This window comes from Amblyomma maculatum, chromosome 1, assembly GCF_055883805.1.
Source record: "Amblyomma maculatum isolate TAMU_Amacu chromosome 1, ASM5588380v1, whole genome shotgun sequence".
Lineage (NCBI taxonomy): Eukaryota > Metazoa > Arthropoda > Arachnida > Ixodida > Ixodidae > Amblyomma > Amblyomma maculatum.
This window is the reverse complement of record NC_139344.1, coordinates 11,137,374-11,151,530: the sequence shown is the minus strand read 5'-3', so window position 1 is coordinate 11,151,530 and position 14,157 is coordinate 11,137,374. Positions and strand designations below refer to the sequence as shown.

Sequence of the window (14,157 nt, the reverse complement as noted above, 5' to 3'; positions counted from 1 at the left end):
CTTTTCTGGAGCACCTATAAATATGAGGCTCGTCGAAGGTGACCAGTAGGCAACAATAGCGTCTTTTAGGAGAGAGGACTCGTACTAGCGTATACATGTGTACCGGTTTGCCAGACGCCCGCTGCGCCTACTTAGTGGTCCCGCCTGACACTGTTCCTGGCACTGGCCGTGAGCAGAAGGCTTCCGGTAAACCATGCAGTACACGTATACGCTAGTACTTCTTTGCAACGCCAAAAGCCTCTTCGAGGGTTTTAGTTTATCGTGGACGTATTCTGGTTTACCGGACACCGGCTGCTCATACGCAGTGGCCCTGGCACCCATGCTAAACGCGATAATATTCGGTCCCGTTCTGCATGAAATACGGCGTTGTTAGCGTTGTGACAGACCTTCGGCATACCTCTTGCAGGTGATATAGATGGCAGATTGCGCGGCAGGACACTCATTTGTCGTTAGGTTGTGTGGCGTGAAGAGACCGCATGATCATCAACAAGCTGTGAGGAGCAGCCAGCTAGGATTGCTCATTGTAGGTGACAGAGGGGGATAAGTATTAACTTTCCAGGATTCTTGGACGCCGAATCACGCCCGCGACTCTCAGGCCACGCAGCAAGCACGTTGGTACGGCTTGTGTACTGCTTATTTCATGACATTTCCAAAGAACAACGGCGCCAGCGTAAACGTAGCCATCGCACAAAGCCATGTGCATCATGGCACTCTGCAACTGCTACGCCGACTCGTGGAGTTTGAACTTCATGTCAGTGACTGGCTACTTACCTGGATGCCTGCGCAGGGGTCCCTTAGTTTTCCAAGTCACTGTGCCATGTATGCTCATTTACGACACCGAAGTGATTTAACTGAAAAAAAGAAAACTTCAGACACTTGCAGGTTCGTGCACGATGGATTTGCCGTTACTACAGCTTGCTGGCTCTCTCTCGCGGCCGACTGTCGGAAGAGAAGGAAAGGCGACGAATATCTAGTATTTTAAATAATGTGGAATGCGAACATTTAAACCCTCCAGCTTGCAAATATATTTTTCTTTTCTTTCCAGGGTCTCGGTATTTCGTGCGCGCACGTTCGTGCGTCTGCATTTCTGGAGCTGTTCCAACTCCACAGTGTCTTTCCATCGCCATCAAATAAAGCATTCGAAAGGTCGGGAAGTTGTGAAGATCCTCGTAAAGGTCTCGTCAGTCTGGGGCAAAAGGATTACCAGACTGGAGCGTCTGGATCTGTAGTGCAGGATTAAAAAAATAAATAAAAAGAAAACTGCAGCGGATTTAGATATCGAAATATTTCGATATGTTTCGCTTGGCTTTATTCTTGCGTTCTCGGCTGTTCAGAGATTTTCCCCAGTCGACATGGAACCACTCTGTGAGGCAAGAAGCTGCAGCTGAAACTCATCACTAGTAGTGGACACAGAGTCACTTTGAGAGGTAGAGCGATATCGTCTGGCCGCATCTTGAGCACGACGCTTTGCAAGCCATTGCTCAGCAGTCTCTCGTGCACGTTGTCGTTTTCTGGCTTCATAGCGACGCCGATGCTGCTCTTTAGCAGACTGCATAGCAAGTGTTTACACGGAAGCGAAGCGCGCATATATTCCCTCTGTACCTCGTCACTCTCTATTATTGCGAAAGCAATACTACGCCAGGTCTAACAGCTCGTCGCTGTGTGCCGTGTCCCTGTCCGTGGTCCAATGGCAGGAGCTGCCAACTTGGGTCTCTTTTTTCACATGGGACGGTTATGTCAGAATCAGCCTGCCAGGACCCTGGCAATCACGTTACCCCTATAGACCACTAAGGCACGTTCATGCGGCTTGGTTAAAGCGGGGCTTTATATGTGGGCTGGCAGGTGCTGCCAACTTGGGTTCGGCTGCGCGTCGAGGTCAAACGTGGCCCTTCCCGGCACTACGCGACGGGCTGACACCGAGCGCAGTATTGGTAACTCAATAAAAGCATTTATTTCCTACAGGAAATGGCTGGTCCCTCGGACCCCTCGTGAGTCGCAGGCCCACGGGACAATAGGGGGGGGGGGGGGGGGGAGGGGGTGTCACTTTGGATGCTGGCCGGTAGGTCTTGTGTCCCGCCGGTGAGTCGGATATGGTTAGGGGCTGGATCTCAGGGGCTGAGGCTAGGCGACAAGGTCTCCCAGGTTTCTCTACTATCTATTCGTGGGCTCCTCCAGGGGAATGCGGATATTCCCAAACTATGGGATCGAGGGTCCCTCTCTCACCACAGTGTTGGCATTTATGATCCCTGGCCTCGGGAACAGGTTCGCAATAACCGGGTGTTGGTACACGTGTAGTTTTGCAATCGTCTCCACGCGATTGCCTGTCTGTTATTTAGTTTTGAGTTTGTAGGATGAGGGGGGTGGGGGGGGGGATTCTACGTTCCACTCTATAATGCTGCGTAATTTCCCACACATTTTAGCAGACGCTCTCCATTCCACCGTTAGTCGAAGTACCTTCTAGTGGCTCGGTGGTGATCTCGAGCCAACTCGTGGGCCGCTTCGTTCTTACTGACGGCTGCGTGCGCCGGTGTCCAAATTATTTGAAGTTTCCTATTCAACTTTCTCTGGCCTAGCATTTTGGCCTCAGAGGGAGATATCCTCTATTTGCTGAATTTTTTTATGAAAGTTTTGTTGTCGCTAGTTTAGCTTTCGTTCCTACGCAAGCTAATGATATCGCAACTTCTTCAGCAGCTTCTATGCTCCGCTCGCACAGGAACATCGTCGTCTTCATAAAATCCATCTGCACCGCTCCTTCATTTAACCTAGGTAAATGTTCCATACACATACGCCATCTGGGCGAGCACAGGCAAGGTCCGCTCGAGCTATACCGCGAGCGTAGTGTTGGGCGAATCCACCAGGCAGCGTAATCGAACTCACTCTGCTTTCGCAACTCCTGATGTTTTTGTAGTGAGAAATTCGAGTGGGCCGTCCTGTAGGTCTTCAAAGTGATGGTGCCTCCCGATAGACTGCCACGGCCTAGCTGTTGCTATCGACACTCATAGATAGCCAAGTCTGCAGCGTGATTCTGTCTTCTCAACGATAGGGTTCCCTGAGCAGTATCACCTGGCGACAAATAGCAAAAATAGTGTTAATACGAAGAACACAGCTACCAGAAGAGCACAACTAACACCTGTGCTCCCGTCGCTGCTGTGGCGTAATGGATTAACGCTGCGTTTTCGCTCGCAGATCGAATCCAATTCCGTTATTTTTTTTCTGCACTTCTTGTTCTTTGACAATTGACAACAATAAACATTTTTCGGGGGTGGTGTGTTCCCCTTTAGGCTGCATTATATGATGTTTTTAATTATAAGTATCGAAAAAACAGTCGCATACGAGTCGGGAGGAAACATTAAATGCTGTGGTATGGACACGCTCGAACTATTTAATTCCGTAATTATTTCCCGCCTTCGCTTTGTGTGTGTTGCCATATGTTGGGTTCAGAAACACTTCTGCGCCGGAATCACCGTTTTACTCTGACATACAACCAGTGAGGGGAACGAAGTTCCAGGACCCTACCGTAGAGAGATAGGAATTACGCAATCCTGTACTTGCCTATTTTTACACCGACAGCACGTCTTACGCCTCAGCAAGTGACAAACGAATTCCGACTGCACGAGTCTTTACGTGCTTCTAAATTGGTCGTAAGCTCTCCACCACGCCGCACCTCTTACTCCAAGGATCTACTTTGGCAGTGAGAAGCCCATTTACCTAACTGGCTCTTAACAGCATCGAATATCACGCGCCTCAGCAAAATGTGCCCTCGAGCATTAGGCAGCAAAGCAACGCGTAAGCTAATAGGCAAATAAACATTTTGAAACTTTATAATAGATTTATGTGCACTAAGACGTGGACAGAATCGACGGGAAGCTCCAGTGTACGTTAAGTACTCGTGTCACGAAATGAGCGCACATTTTTATTAAGCCGGCGCGGCGCCGCATCAAAATTTCGACATTTCAGAAACGCCTCCTTCCCCGCGCGAGAGAGCGCGTAGCTTTGTACGCGTTGGCGTCACCCTCTTTCTCATCACCCGGTGATTACGGTGATTCATCAGTCCGGAAGATGCCAGCCGTCTCCAGAAGGTCCGACGGGACCTAGCCAATGACAACGCGCGGCTCGGCGGGAGTAAAAGGGAACGCTTCAACCAGCGAAGCTAAGTGTGTGTGCACGCTAGCCTTGGCGCGTCTTAACAGACGCGGCGCGCCCTATTTAAAGAGGGAGCGTCGCTGGCGTAGTCCGCAATTGCGGCGTGTTTGCAAGTGCTACAACTGGACTCCCGGGGATCCCCTGCTGCTGGCAAGTCCACAAACCTGCGAGGGAGCGGCGCTCGTCTTGCATGGCGGCCACATCGTGACTCTCGAGGCGTCGGTCTGCAACAGTGCCCGGTAAACTATTTTGTATTAGTTTGTGACTCTCTCGTGTATTGTTCAGAGTTGTGAAGCCTCTGTGTTATTGAATACCTCTTTATTGCATGCTTAGCATTGTTTTCTGTGAACCCCTCGTCTGTACAGTTTAAGTGATCGTGTGTATTCCTCTGTATCGTCTCTTGCTGTGTATAGTGTGCTTTGTTTGTTACTTCTGACTCCGACCCTTACTCTGCCTTGAACCGGCGCAAGCTGGGCACCAAACGGCCACCCACTTCTGTCACTACAAGGTAGCTGAATTCCGGCTGAGCTTGCCACGCAAGTCGAGGGCATCTCCTTAGCGATCGGAACAGCTACCCCCATTCAAAGGGTGTCGGGGAGTGTGCGCACCGTTAAGGGTGCATCGTTAATAATCCACCTAATTATTAACGGGTGACAACTAGCAACTAGTTGAGTACTCTCGTGAGCAATGTTTTTCGGTTTCGAATCTATACCTTTTTTTTTTTCCCAAGTCTCGAAGTGAGCAGAGTAACCAAGGCCAGCATCAGCCAGGTGAGCGAAAATGCATCCGACGTGTTAAATGACTGCTGCGTGTTATCAGTTATATGTTGAAATACAAAATCACCGAAGAAAAATTCAGAAACTTCTATTACGGTGACTACCTTACTTTGTTATCCTGATTAAGGGACTAAACAGAGTTACTTTTCTCATTCTCACTCCACCACCAACCGTAACGAAATGTGGACCACGCTAAAGCAGTAGCGCATGCTAGGCGCTTTTGTGCATAGTGGTGCTGACTTATGTGAAAAAGAAACGGGCACCCTTGGACGCCTCGGAAAAACTTTTAATTTTTGAGCAGGGCGAGCCCCAACTTCATGCCAACCTCTCTTCTGGACATCATCGTACGTGCTAGGCCCGGGAAGACTGGGCTGCCCCTAGCGCGTCGTGGGATAGCGCGTCTGCACTTGGTAGGTTCCTCCTTGTGGGTAGGCCTGAGTGTAGCCCGGAAGACTGTATCCGGCTGAACCAGAGGTGGCAGGGGCGCCGGTGCCTGAAGGGTAGCTGTTGCCTGAAGGGTTGACGTTTCCTGACTGGTAGCTGTTTCCTGAAGGGTAGCCAGTGCTCTGGTAGGTGGTGGTGCCTGCGAGGGCCGGAAAGCGCCACAATCGAATTTTGACTAACGTACACATGGAGACGGACGTCGTCGTATGCGACGACTGACAACGGTAAATATCACCGAGTTTGGTTGTGAAGTCAATTTCAGACTAATACACCTCAGTTCGGTGCCGCTTCGAGGCGATATAAAACATGGCAACCACCATTAAGCCTGCTGACAGCTACACGTAGGTGGTATCACGTTAAAAGGTGGCGCGCTTAGCACCGGCTGGATCTGAACCACACTTCTGCCGATTTCGCTTCAACAAGAGTATCTGGAAGCCAAAAGCAGAAAACTACACACTGAACCGGTTCTGCCGCAGTAACACAGGAAGAGCTTGGCTGATGCAAACCTTTGGAGAGCGCTTGCTGAAAAGTACAAGCCAATGTGCATTAAAGCGACGCACGCTTGTGTGTGTACTGTATATACATGTGTGTATCACTCGAAGCCGTATAAATAAGCAAGTAGTGCCACTTCTCCTGCTTTGAAACTGCATTTGCGCCAGATCTGGCAAAGCTGCTTGTAAAACTAGTTGGCTTTTTAAATGTTCACAGCCTAATTCAGGTTCCAACCCACAAATACAAGAACAGAAAGGCAGAACTTCCTAACCGGAATAATGTACGCGGGGCTTCTTCACTTGGACATGAGCCAAAATATAGCAGCATGGTAAAAACAACGCAGTTCTGTTAATTCGAACGGCTGCCAAAACAAAACTATGTGTATGTACTATGACACTGAAATATAGCGAGCAGCAAGGTGTTAGCACAAGCAATAATTCATCGCTGCTAAATAAATGCAAACGGGCTCGACAAAGATATGGCCGAGAAAACGGGTCCCCGCTTATGGGCAGGATATGCCGATTTGCCACCATCGGTCTCAGAGCCACCAAAATCACTTGGTTAGTAGTCAAACAATTCACAACTGCTACAACAGTCCTTTGCGTGATCATTTGCAAACACCATTTCATTTCGCTCCTCAGGAGTAAATGCTGGCGCGAACCGGCATTGCAGGCTAGAGCAAACTCCAGCACGGCATTGTTCTACATCATGTACGTAGCTATATCGAATTTCATAACGTGAAGTAATGTAAGCTTACTTCGGGCATCATAAATAATAATATCAGGCATTCGTGATACGTCGATTCATTACCAGTAGTGGGCACTTCCAAGCCCTGATCAGTTCTCGCTTAAGGTTTAGAGAGCAGAGTCAGCGTCACGACGTCGTCGTGGTGTCACAAGACTTGCGCGGTAACTTTCGAGACATTTTTGGTGGCATCACGCGTAGCTGTATTCGCGCGTGGACAAAAAAAAAAAAAAAAAAAAAAAAAAAAAAAACTTCAGTGTGAAAACAAGTAACGCGGAGTTTCATCGGGGATAAGTAAGTAGCGCTTGAAATCATCGTAGGCAATGACAAGAACTGCCTAAGATTATCCTAGTGCTCTGGAAGAAAAACAGGAGCCCCACCTCGCAATGCAAGACTGGGGAACTGGCCTGGAAACCTGCCAAACAGGGCATCTGTTGACACACTAGCCAACCTGATTCCTCGTTGAGTTCCTTAAATCAGTCCACTGATGCTATCAGCAACACCCCTCCCAGTCAGTTAAGCATACATGAACAGCAGCTACCCTCCGATTTATAAATTGAGTGATATCTAGAGTGAAGACTTTGTAGCAGCGTATACCTTTTCACTTTATTTTTGTCAAATCAAATCAAACATCACTGAAGGGCAAACAATAAACTTTTTTTTTTACATTTAACAATTGCTATAAGCACATTGCCTAGCCACTGAGCCACAGAGGCGGGGCCGTGGAAAAGAAAATGTGGTCTGCAACTGTAAATATCTAAATGACCCCCCCCCCCCCCAATTTCGCAGGAAATTTTAACCTGCAGAGCCAAATCAATTAAATTCGTCCAGCTGCTCAATAGGACCGCCGCAAATCAGACCGCTATGAAAGGAAGAAAAATGTACCTCTCGAATGGAAAAGACTAAACTCGTTGTCTTCCAGGATGCTGCAGTGTGTGGAACTCGTTTAAACTCCGTTTTAGTCCATAAACTTACGATTTACTTATATGAGCGCATAGAAGGCTAGGGCAGCAAAGGTGACAATGCCCTCAATACAAACAACACAGACTTCTCGAACATTTATTGCGCTACTTTCGCTTTCAGCCACGCTGCAATTAATGGCTGTAAGTAGCCTCAAGATGTGCATCACCCTTTTTATTGTCATTGTCTTCTGTGCGCTCGTTCAAAACTATGCTGTAGCAAACAGCAGCCCAAATGACTCCCGTGATCACTTGCGACTATTCCAAGTAAACAGCACAACAAAGTTGACCAATCAACAATCTGTACGAGAGCGCAGTATACGTTCTTATGGGGCGGTCTTGAGAAAGTGATCGACAATATCTTATTCACAACTTGACGATAAAACATAGGGCAAAATGCCCCAGATTCCACAGTGCTCACCGTAGGGGTAGTAATTTTGGCGGCCGCTGTCAGCATTCAGTGCCGTGGGACACCGGGCTGACCACGCTGCGGCCGTCGGCTGGTAACTGGCCCACGGACTTTTTGAGAACTGCTTGTCTGTATGGACGGAGAAAGAGAGAGAGAGAGAGAGAGTCTTGGATGGATGGAAGAAATATAGGAGCGTCCCCTTTGAAACGGGGTGGTAGCAGTAGCTATCATGCTCATTTTTCTCCCTATATCTTATTTATTTATATTGGTTAACTAAACCATCATTCTATTTATTAAATTTTTGTTTCTACATTACTAACATTATGTAACTTCTCTACTTTTAAGCCACCACTCTTCCAGTCGTTTTTGCTAGTTTCCACCGCCGGTTTATTCACCCGGCCACTGGTATCTCTAAACCCCAGAGCTTCAGGAACACTGACTGCGCCTGCATCAACTTCCGGATGGATGCCATTACATTCGAGTATAATATCGTCAATTGTTTCACTGGAGTTACCACATACAGCACATGCGTCATCTTCATTATTAAATTTCTTTTTGTAGCTGCGTGTTCTAAGGCACCCTGCTCTAGCTTCAAAAAGTAGGGCACTGCCTCTTGAGTTATCAAAGAAAGCTTCTGCCTGATCTGCATTTTCCACTTTCGGTATAATTCCACACACTGTTTCTTTACCATCGAATTTATCCCATTTTTACCTTCTGTGTTTTTCACCTGTTGCTTAATGCTCTTTATTTCTCCGTCCTTGTGACTAGCATACTTATTAGTTAGTTTCCGAGTTCCTTTTCCTCCATTGTGAGTCAACGCTTTTTAAGTACAGGTATTTGAATACTTTAGCTGTCCATCTGTTACTGTCGAATTTCCTCAGGCGTTCCTCATATAATATTTTTCTCTGAGCTTCCCGTACTTCGAAAGATGCCCAGCCCATATCTCCCTGTACCGCCTCATTTGTGGTTTTGCCGTGGGCACCTGGTGCTAATCGTCCAACGGCTCTCTGATTTATTTCTAATGTCGACTGTACCTCTTATTTTAGGCACAAAACCGCATTTCTGAAAGTAAGTCTGGGCACCATAATTCCTTTTCCAAATACCCCTCAAAACCTCATACCTGTTGTATCCCCACAATGCCCTATGCTTCATTATCCCGGCATTTCTGCGCCCTTTGGCCTTAAGTGATTGCTCATGCTTTCCAATGTATGCCTTGAAAGGTACGTGGCGCGCCAGCTGTTAAGCGGTTACATTCCGTTGAGGGATGACAAACTGGCAATCAAGACACTTGTTCCCTGGTTCACCTGCTTCGACCTTCGAAATTAACAAGCGAAATGTTATCCTGTTCCACACGATGCCACGTGACCAGATCGATGTCAGGCTCTGGTAAAGCTACTATAGCCACTCGAGGCATGCCATGTTCGCAAGGACGTGTGGATTAATATTTGCAGTAGGAGCAGTGAGACTGACGAGTTATGCCAGCGCCAGAGCCCAAATACGTGTTATCCGGAGCATTTGAACGCGTCCCCCTTATCCATCGGTGCACAGCAGCCTCATAGTGGACGTCAACGCTGTGTGCTGAAATGATGGGCCCGTGCGCTTTCTCACTTTGAAAGGACCAATTAAAAGCTTTCGTAAATATATGTGTGCAAGAATTTCCAAAACCAGATCTCATGGTCTTGGTCTCGAGAGCGCGCCAACCGTTAGCTTCACCTGCTAATTAGGTCAGGTTCCCCCTTGGACGTGTGCTATCACATAAACAAGATGTCATATAGTCGGTACTTCAATAACTGGATACAACTCAAGGGCACACAAAGAGGTCCAAGCCAATGGCACCGACCAACACTCATTATTGTGGCTAATTCCCTAGTGTGACTCTGCAGGTGGCCGAGTGCTTTCGTCAAGTGCGGCAAACCGCAACGTCATGAAAAGCAGTCGACGCCACTAGCTAGTGGGCCTCCTTTAAAGTGTTTTCAATGACTCGGTCTTGAGAAGCGACTGTGCGCACGCCTAGTGCACCCCTAAGGTATACCCGTTGTTAAGGATGGTGACAACGAGACGGGCGCGAGAGCTGCTGCTTTCAACCATCGAGACAAGGTTTCCCCACCGGAAAGGAACGCGGGGTGTTCGGCCGGACGGCGACAGCGGTCAAAGTCTGGCCATCGGGAAACAAAAGGTTCAAGTGGATCCCGGCGTCTCCCGCATGGGTCAGTACCCTCAAGGCGACCACGCGGTCATCCCCTTCGCCTGGCCGACAGCGCGCGGCAGCCCTTGCGACGCCGATGGGGGTGCCCAGACCAAAAGGCGCCTACAGACGCCGAGTTCCTCTCTTGACATCTACACTACGCTTCTCCAATTCGTCTTGCCGACGGCGCGCGGTGGCGCATTAGACGCAGGGCTGCCCCCGACAATGGGGCGCCGACAGACACCGATCGACGTAGGTGCGTCCCAGACTATGAGACGCCGGAAGTCAGCGAGCACCTCATATGCTGCTCTCTACACCGCCACAACGGCTTTCTCCTCACCTTCAAGTCGAAACTTTTGAGGGTGCGGGTCTGCAAGAGTGAAAGTGCGTTAATGCATGTGACATAAAAGCGATAAGGACACTCTCTCGATGACGAGCCCGCCCTTCACTTAGGGAACCGGGGGAACACAGACCCTCTAAAACTATGTGTGTGTGCAGGCATCATCAGTTCTTCGGAGTTAGTTCCTACTACTAACAATGTAAATAGACAAAGTTTTCGTCCTTCAACTCCTAACTTCTTCGCTCAATGGCACTTCTTCCGGAGGTGGAGCGGGCGTCGATGCGGCCGAGGATCCATCCAGCGGCACCCGAGTCACACCTCTAACACCGTCAACAAGTGCAAGACACAGCGATGGTTCAGGCTCGGTGGCGCAATACAGCCCGCGCATTCGATATGCTACTAACAGCAGATGAGTGAAGTGTTCTTCATTAGCCCTGTTCCAAATCTAGGTCTCTAAGTACTTCATCTAAGCCAGCGGTGAATAGTGCTAGAGAAATCGTGACTGCTTGCCACCCCTCCTTATGAGAATTGTATTGATTTCCTTGTAGGGAACTATGGTTGCTCTCCAGTCCCTATAGATATTCTCTAGTACTTTCTCATGCGGCACATCAGCACTTTGAATTCGCAATGCCTGCATGACTGCTCGCGCGAAATAGTCAAAAAAGGTTAAGCCACAGTGCTGAGGGCACATTTGCGTTTTCGAGATTCTAGAAAAGTGAAATGGATATCACTAGCAGTAAGCTTTAAGTCTCGGAAATCAAGAGTTTGTTACCAGAAATTATTTATCTCACTAGTTATCACCACTTTGTTCAGATGTTCGTCAAAACTGCTATTATGGAATGCATAAGCCCCCTTTATACTTCAAAACGCCTCTATTTAAAATTTACTTGAAACACCTGGAATATAGCTTCCAGCATGCTAATGATGTTGAGAACGTGGTGGCTTTCGTTAGAAGTGGCTGTAATGCCTAAATACGCATGATTCCTGCCCCCCCCCCTCTACCCCCTCCTGTTCCCTTCATTAAAAAAAAAATTGATTAAAACAGTCCATAGAGAGTGTCTACAATAGCCTGCACAAAGAAATTCTTATAAAGGCTGCGCTCTAAGATAGCCCACCGCAAACACGCAGCGCCATAGTCCCATATGATTCCGTTTCAAACGAACCTGCAGCGGCGGCAGCGTTGGACGACCAGGTAGTAGTAGTGTAGGCTGCCCCAGTGCTCTGCGGATAGGCCGAGCCGGAAGTCGCCGGGACGGCAGCGTAGCTTCGTGAACTTTGATAGCCAGGCGTCTGCTGGTAGGGAGCCTGGACTGTCTGTGGCGGCATAGAAAGAGCCTGTGCCGGGTACCCCTGGTAGGCCGCGGTCGCCGCCGCTTGACGTGCATACTGTTGCAGCTGCTGCTGCTGTTGCTGCTGCTGTTGCTGCTGCTGCAGTTGCTGTTGCTGCTGCAGTTGTTGCTGTTGTTGCAGCTGCTGCTGCAGTTGTTGCTGCAACTGTTGCTGCAGTTGCTGCTGTTGCTGCTGATGTAGCTGCTGCTGCAGTGCGGCGGCCGTCTGGTAGGCTTGCTGGTAGGCAGCTGCTGCTCCGGGAGGATAATAGCCCTGGTTACTCACGGAGTAGCGCTGCTGCTGTTTCTGTTGTTGTTGCTGCTGCTGGAGTGCAGCTGCCTGCAGGGCGCTGGGTATTGAGACGAAGGCCTGTTGCGGCAGCTGTGGTGGCAGCTGCTGCGGCAGCGGCCGCGTCTGCGGCTGCAGCTGTTGTATGCCTGATGTCTGGTAGCCCTGGGGAACGAATGGATAGCTCTGCCCGCCAGCGGTGGGGGTGGTGGTGGTGCCGAACGACTGGTAAGCTTGGCCCGACGGGTAACTCATCCTTTTAACACCGCCTGCAATGCGCGAAGAGCTGGGCGTCAGGGCGCAATGTACAACACCGATTCCCTGTCTGTATAGGTAGGCCATAATAGAGAATGTGCATGAAAGCTTCATTCCCAATCGCTCAGCTTCTTCCTCGTTTTCGAGGACTTACAGCCTCATCGTTACCCTTCACTGCGGTATCTTGAAAGCTTTGGGACCTGCTGCCAATATAATATAAATCGCAAAATTGAAATAAAAATCAGGTGCCCAAACGTCTTGGTATGTAAATCTGCGAAGCGCGATTCTTCTTAGTGGCAGGTAATAAATGGCAGAAAAAGAGCGACGCACAAACGGCAGGCAACCAGAACGCGGCGGTGTGGGTGGGGCACGCAGATTTAGCAGAGATGCGGGGATCGAGGCACCCTACGCACATTTAAATGGCGACAAAAGCGAGAAAATAAGTGAAGGCAGGCTTTGCCCCCCCCCCCTCCTTTTTTCTAAGCATGAAAGCTCTACGAGCCCACACGGCAGCTAAAAGGTGCGATCAGTTGACAGCACGCAACACACGATGATTTGGAATATCCTCATGTCGCAGTGCTGCGAAAAGTGTTCACTAGAGAAGGGGCAATTTGGCTCCCCTACACGAGGCCGAGTGGATCGCTACCGAGTCATGTTTTTTCGGGCATCAGCGAGTTATCACCTCACTATCGGAAGAGCAGTCCCAAATCAACCAAGGGAAATATACTAAGGCTACAAGGCCTCTAGTAGCTAAGCCTCTCGAACCGAGGCTTCTGTGAGCCTGATGAAATGGGTCTCGCGCAACACGTCAAATTCGAGATTGCTCGCTCGTAGCTGCTTCTCTCGCACCGATTATTGAACCAACAGCGCTAGGGTGTACGAGGTCTCGGTCTACTCACAGGGCTACCGGTGTCCTTCGGGTCTCCAGCTGATTCCAATTCACCGAGGCGTCTGGGTCAAGGCGTCAAGGCGCGAGATGCGATTCCAGTGCACGCGCCACCCCCCCCGCGTTCTGCCTTTCTTCTTCCTTTCTCGCTGATCAAGCTTGGTGTGTGGTGCGCTGCGTATGTATCTTTTTGTCTTGTTTTCCCTCATACCGTTCTACTTAGGTTGAGGACAACGCAGAGGGTTATGGAACAAAAAATGGTAGGGGTAACATTAGGAGACAGGAAGCGTGCAGAGTGGGTCAGAGAAATAACTCAAGTTATTGACATTCTAGGGGAAATCAAGAAGAATAAATGGGCATGGGCGGGAGATGTAGTGCGAAGAGAGGATAACCGATGGTCGCTTAGGGTAACAAACTGGATTCAAATGAAAGGAAAGCGTAGCAGGGGGCGGCAGAAAGTTAGGTGAGCGGATGAGGTTTAGAAGTTCGCAGGGGTCAAGTGGATGCAGCTAGCACAGAATCGGGTCAACTGGAGAAATATTGGAGTGGCCTTCGCCCTGAAATGGGTATAGTCAGGCTGATGACGATGATGCTGATGATGATGACGATTTTCTTTTATTGCGAAAGCAATACTACGCCAGGTCTAACCGCTCGGCGCTGCGTGCCGTGTCCCTGAGCCGGCGCTGCGCCTAACAGGTGGTGTGACGTGAGAAGAAGGAAAAGAGAAAGAAAAAAAAAAGAACAACAACAACGCTCGGTCACCCGCAGCTAATGCTTTCGCTCCATATTCGGTTCGGCAGCGTTGAACCCTTCTTAATTTTTGGCCATGCAAATATACACCTGAACAGCGATCTCTCCCCTCAGTGTCTGGCCGATCCTACTGAGTATATATGTGCCATCTGTTGTA

At 49.2% G+C, this 14,157-nt stretch overlaps 1 protein-coding gene across 1 annotated transcript; it reads right to left on the bottom strand.

Annotated features, from left to right (window-relative positions):
- Positions 1–5,296: 5,296 nt before the first annotated feature.
- LOC146201650 (uncharacterized) lies at positions 5,297–12,364 on the bottom strand. The gene is made up of 3 exons (XM_084599019.1): positions 11,656–12,364; positions 7,980–8,096; positions 5,297–5,502 (listed from the first exon to the last, which is right to left on the bottom strand). Exons 1-3 carry the CDS (start codon positions 12,362–12,364, stop codon positions 5,297–5,299), a joined length of 1,032 nt encoding a protein of 343 aa, XP_084455145.1.
- Between the last annotated feature and the right edge of the window lie 1,793 nt (positions 12,365–14,157).

What these genes read in the sequence shown, in the direction of transcription:
- LOC146201650 (XM_084599019.1), bottom strand. Translation starts at nt 12,364, where the DNA reads ATGAGTTACCCGTCGGGCCAAGCTTACCAGTCGTTCGGCACCACCACC. An exon ending in CAACGCTGCCGCCGCTGCAG is followed by an intron (nt 8,097 to 11,655) that starts GTTCGTTTGAAA and finishes CCGTCCATACAG; the next exon opens with ACAAGCAGTTCTCAAAAAGT. An exon ending in CCAAAATTACTACCCCTACG is followed by an intron (nt 5,503 to 7,979) that starts GTGAGCACTGTG and finishes CGGCCCTCGCAG; the next exon opens with GCACCACCACCTACCAGAGC.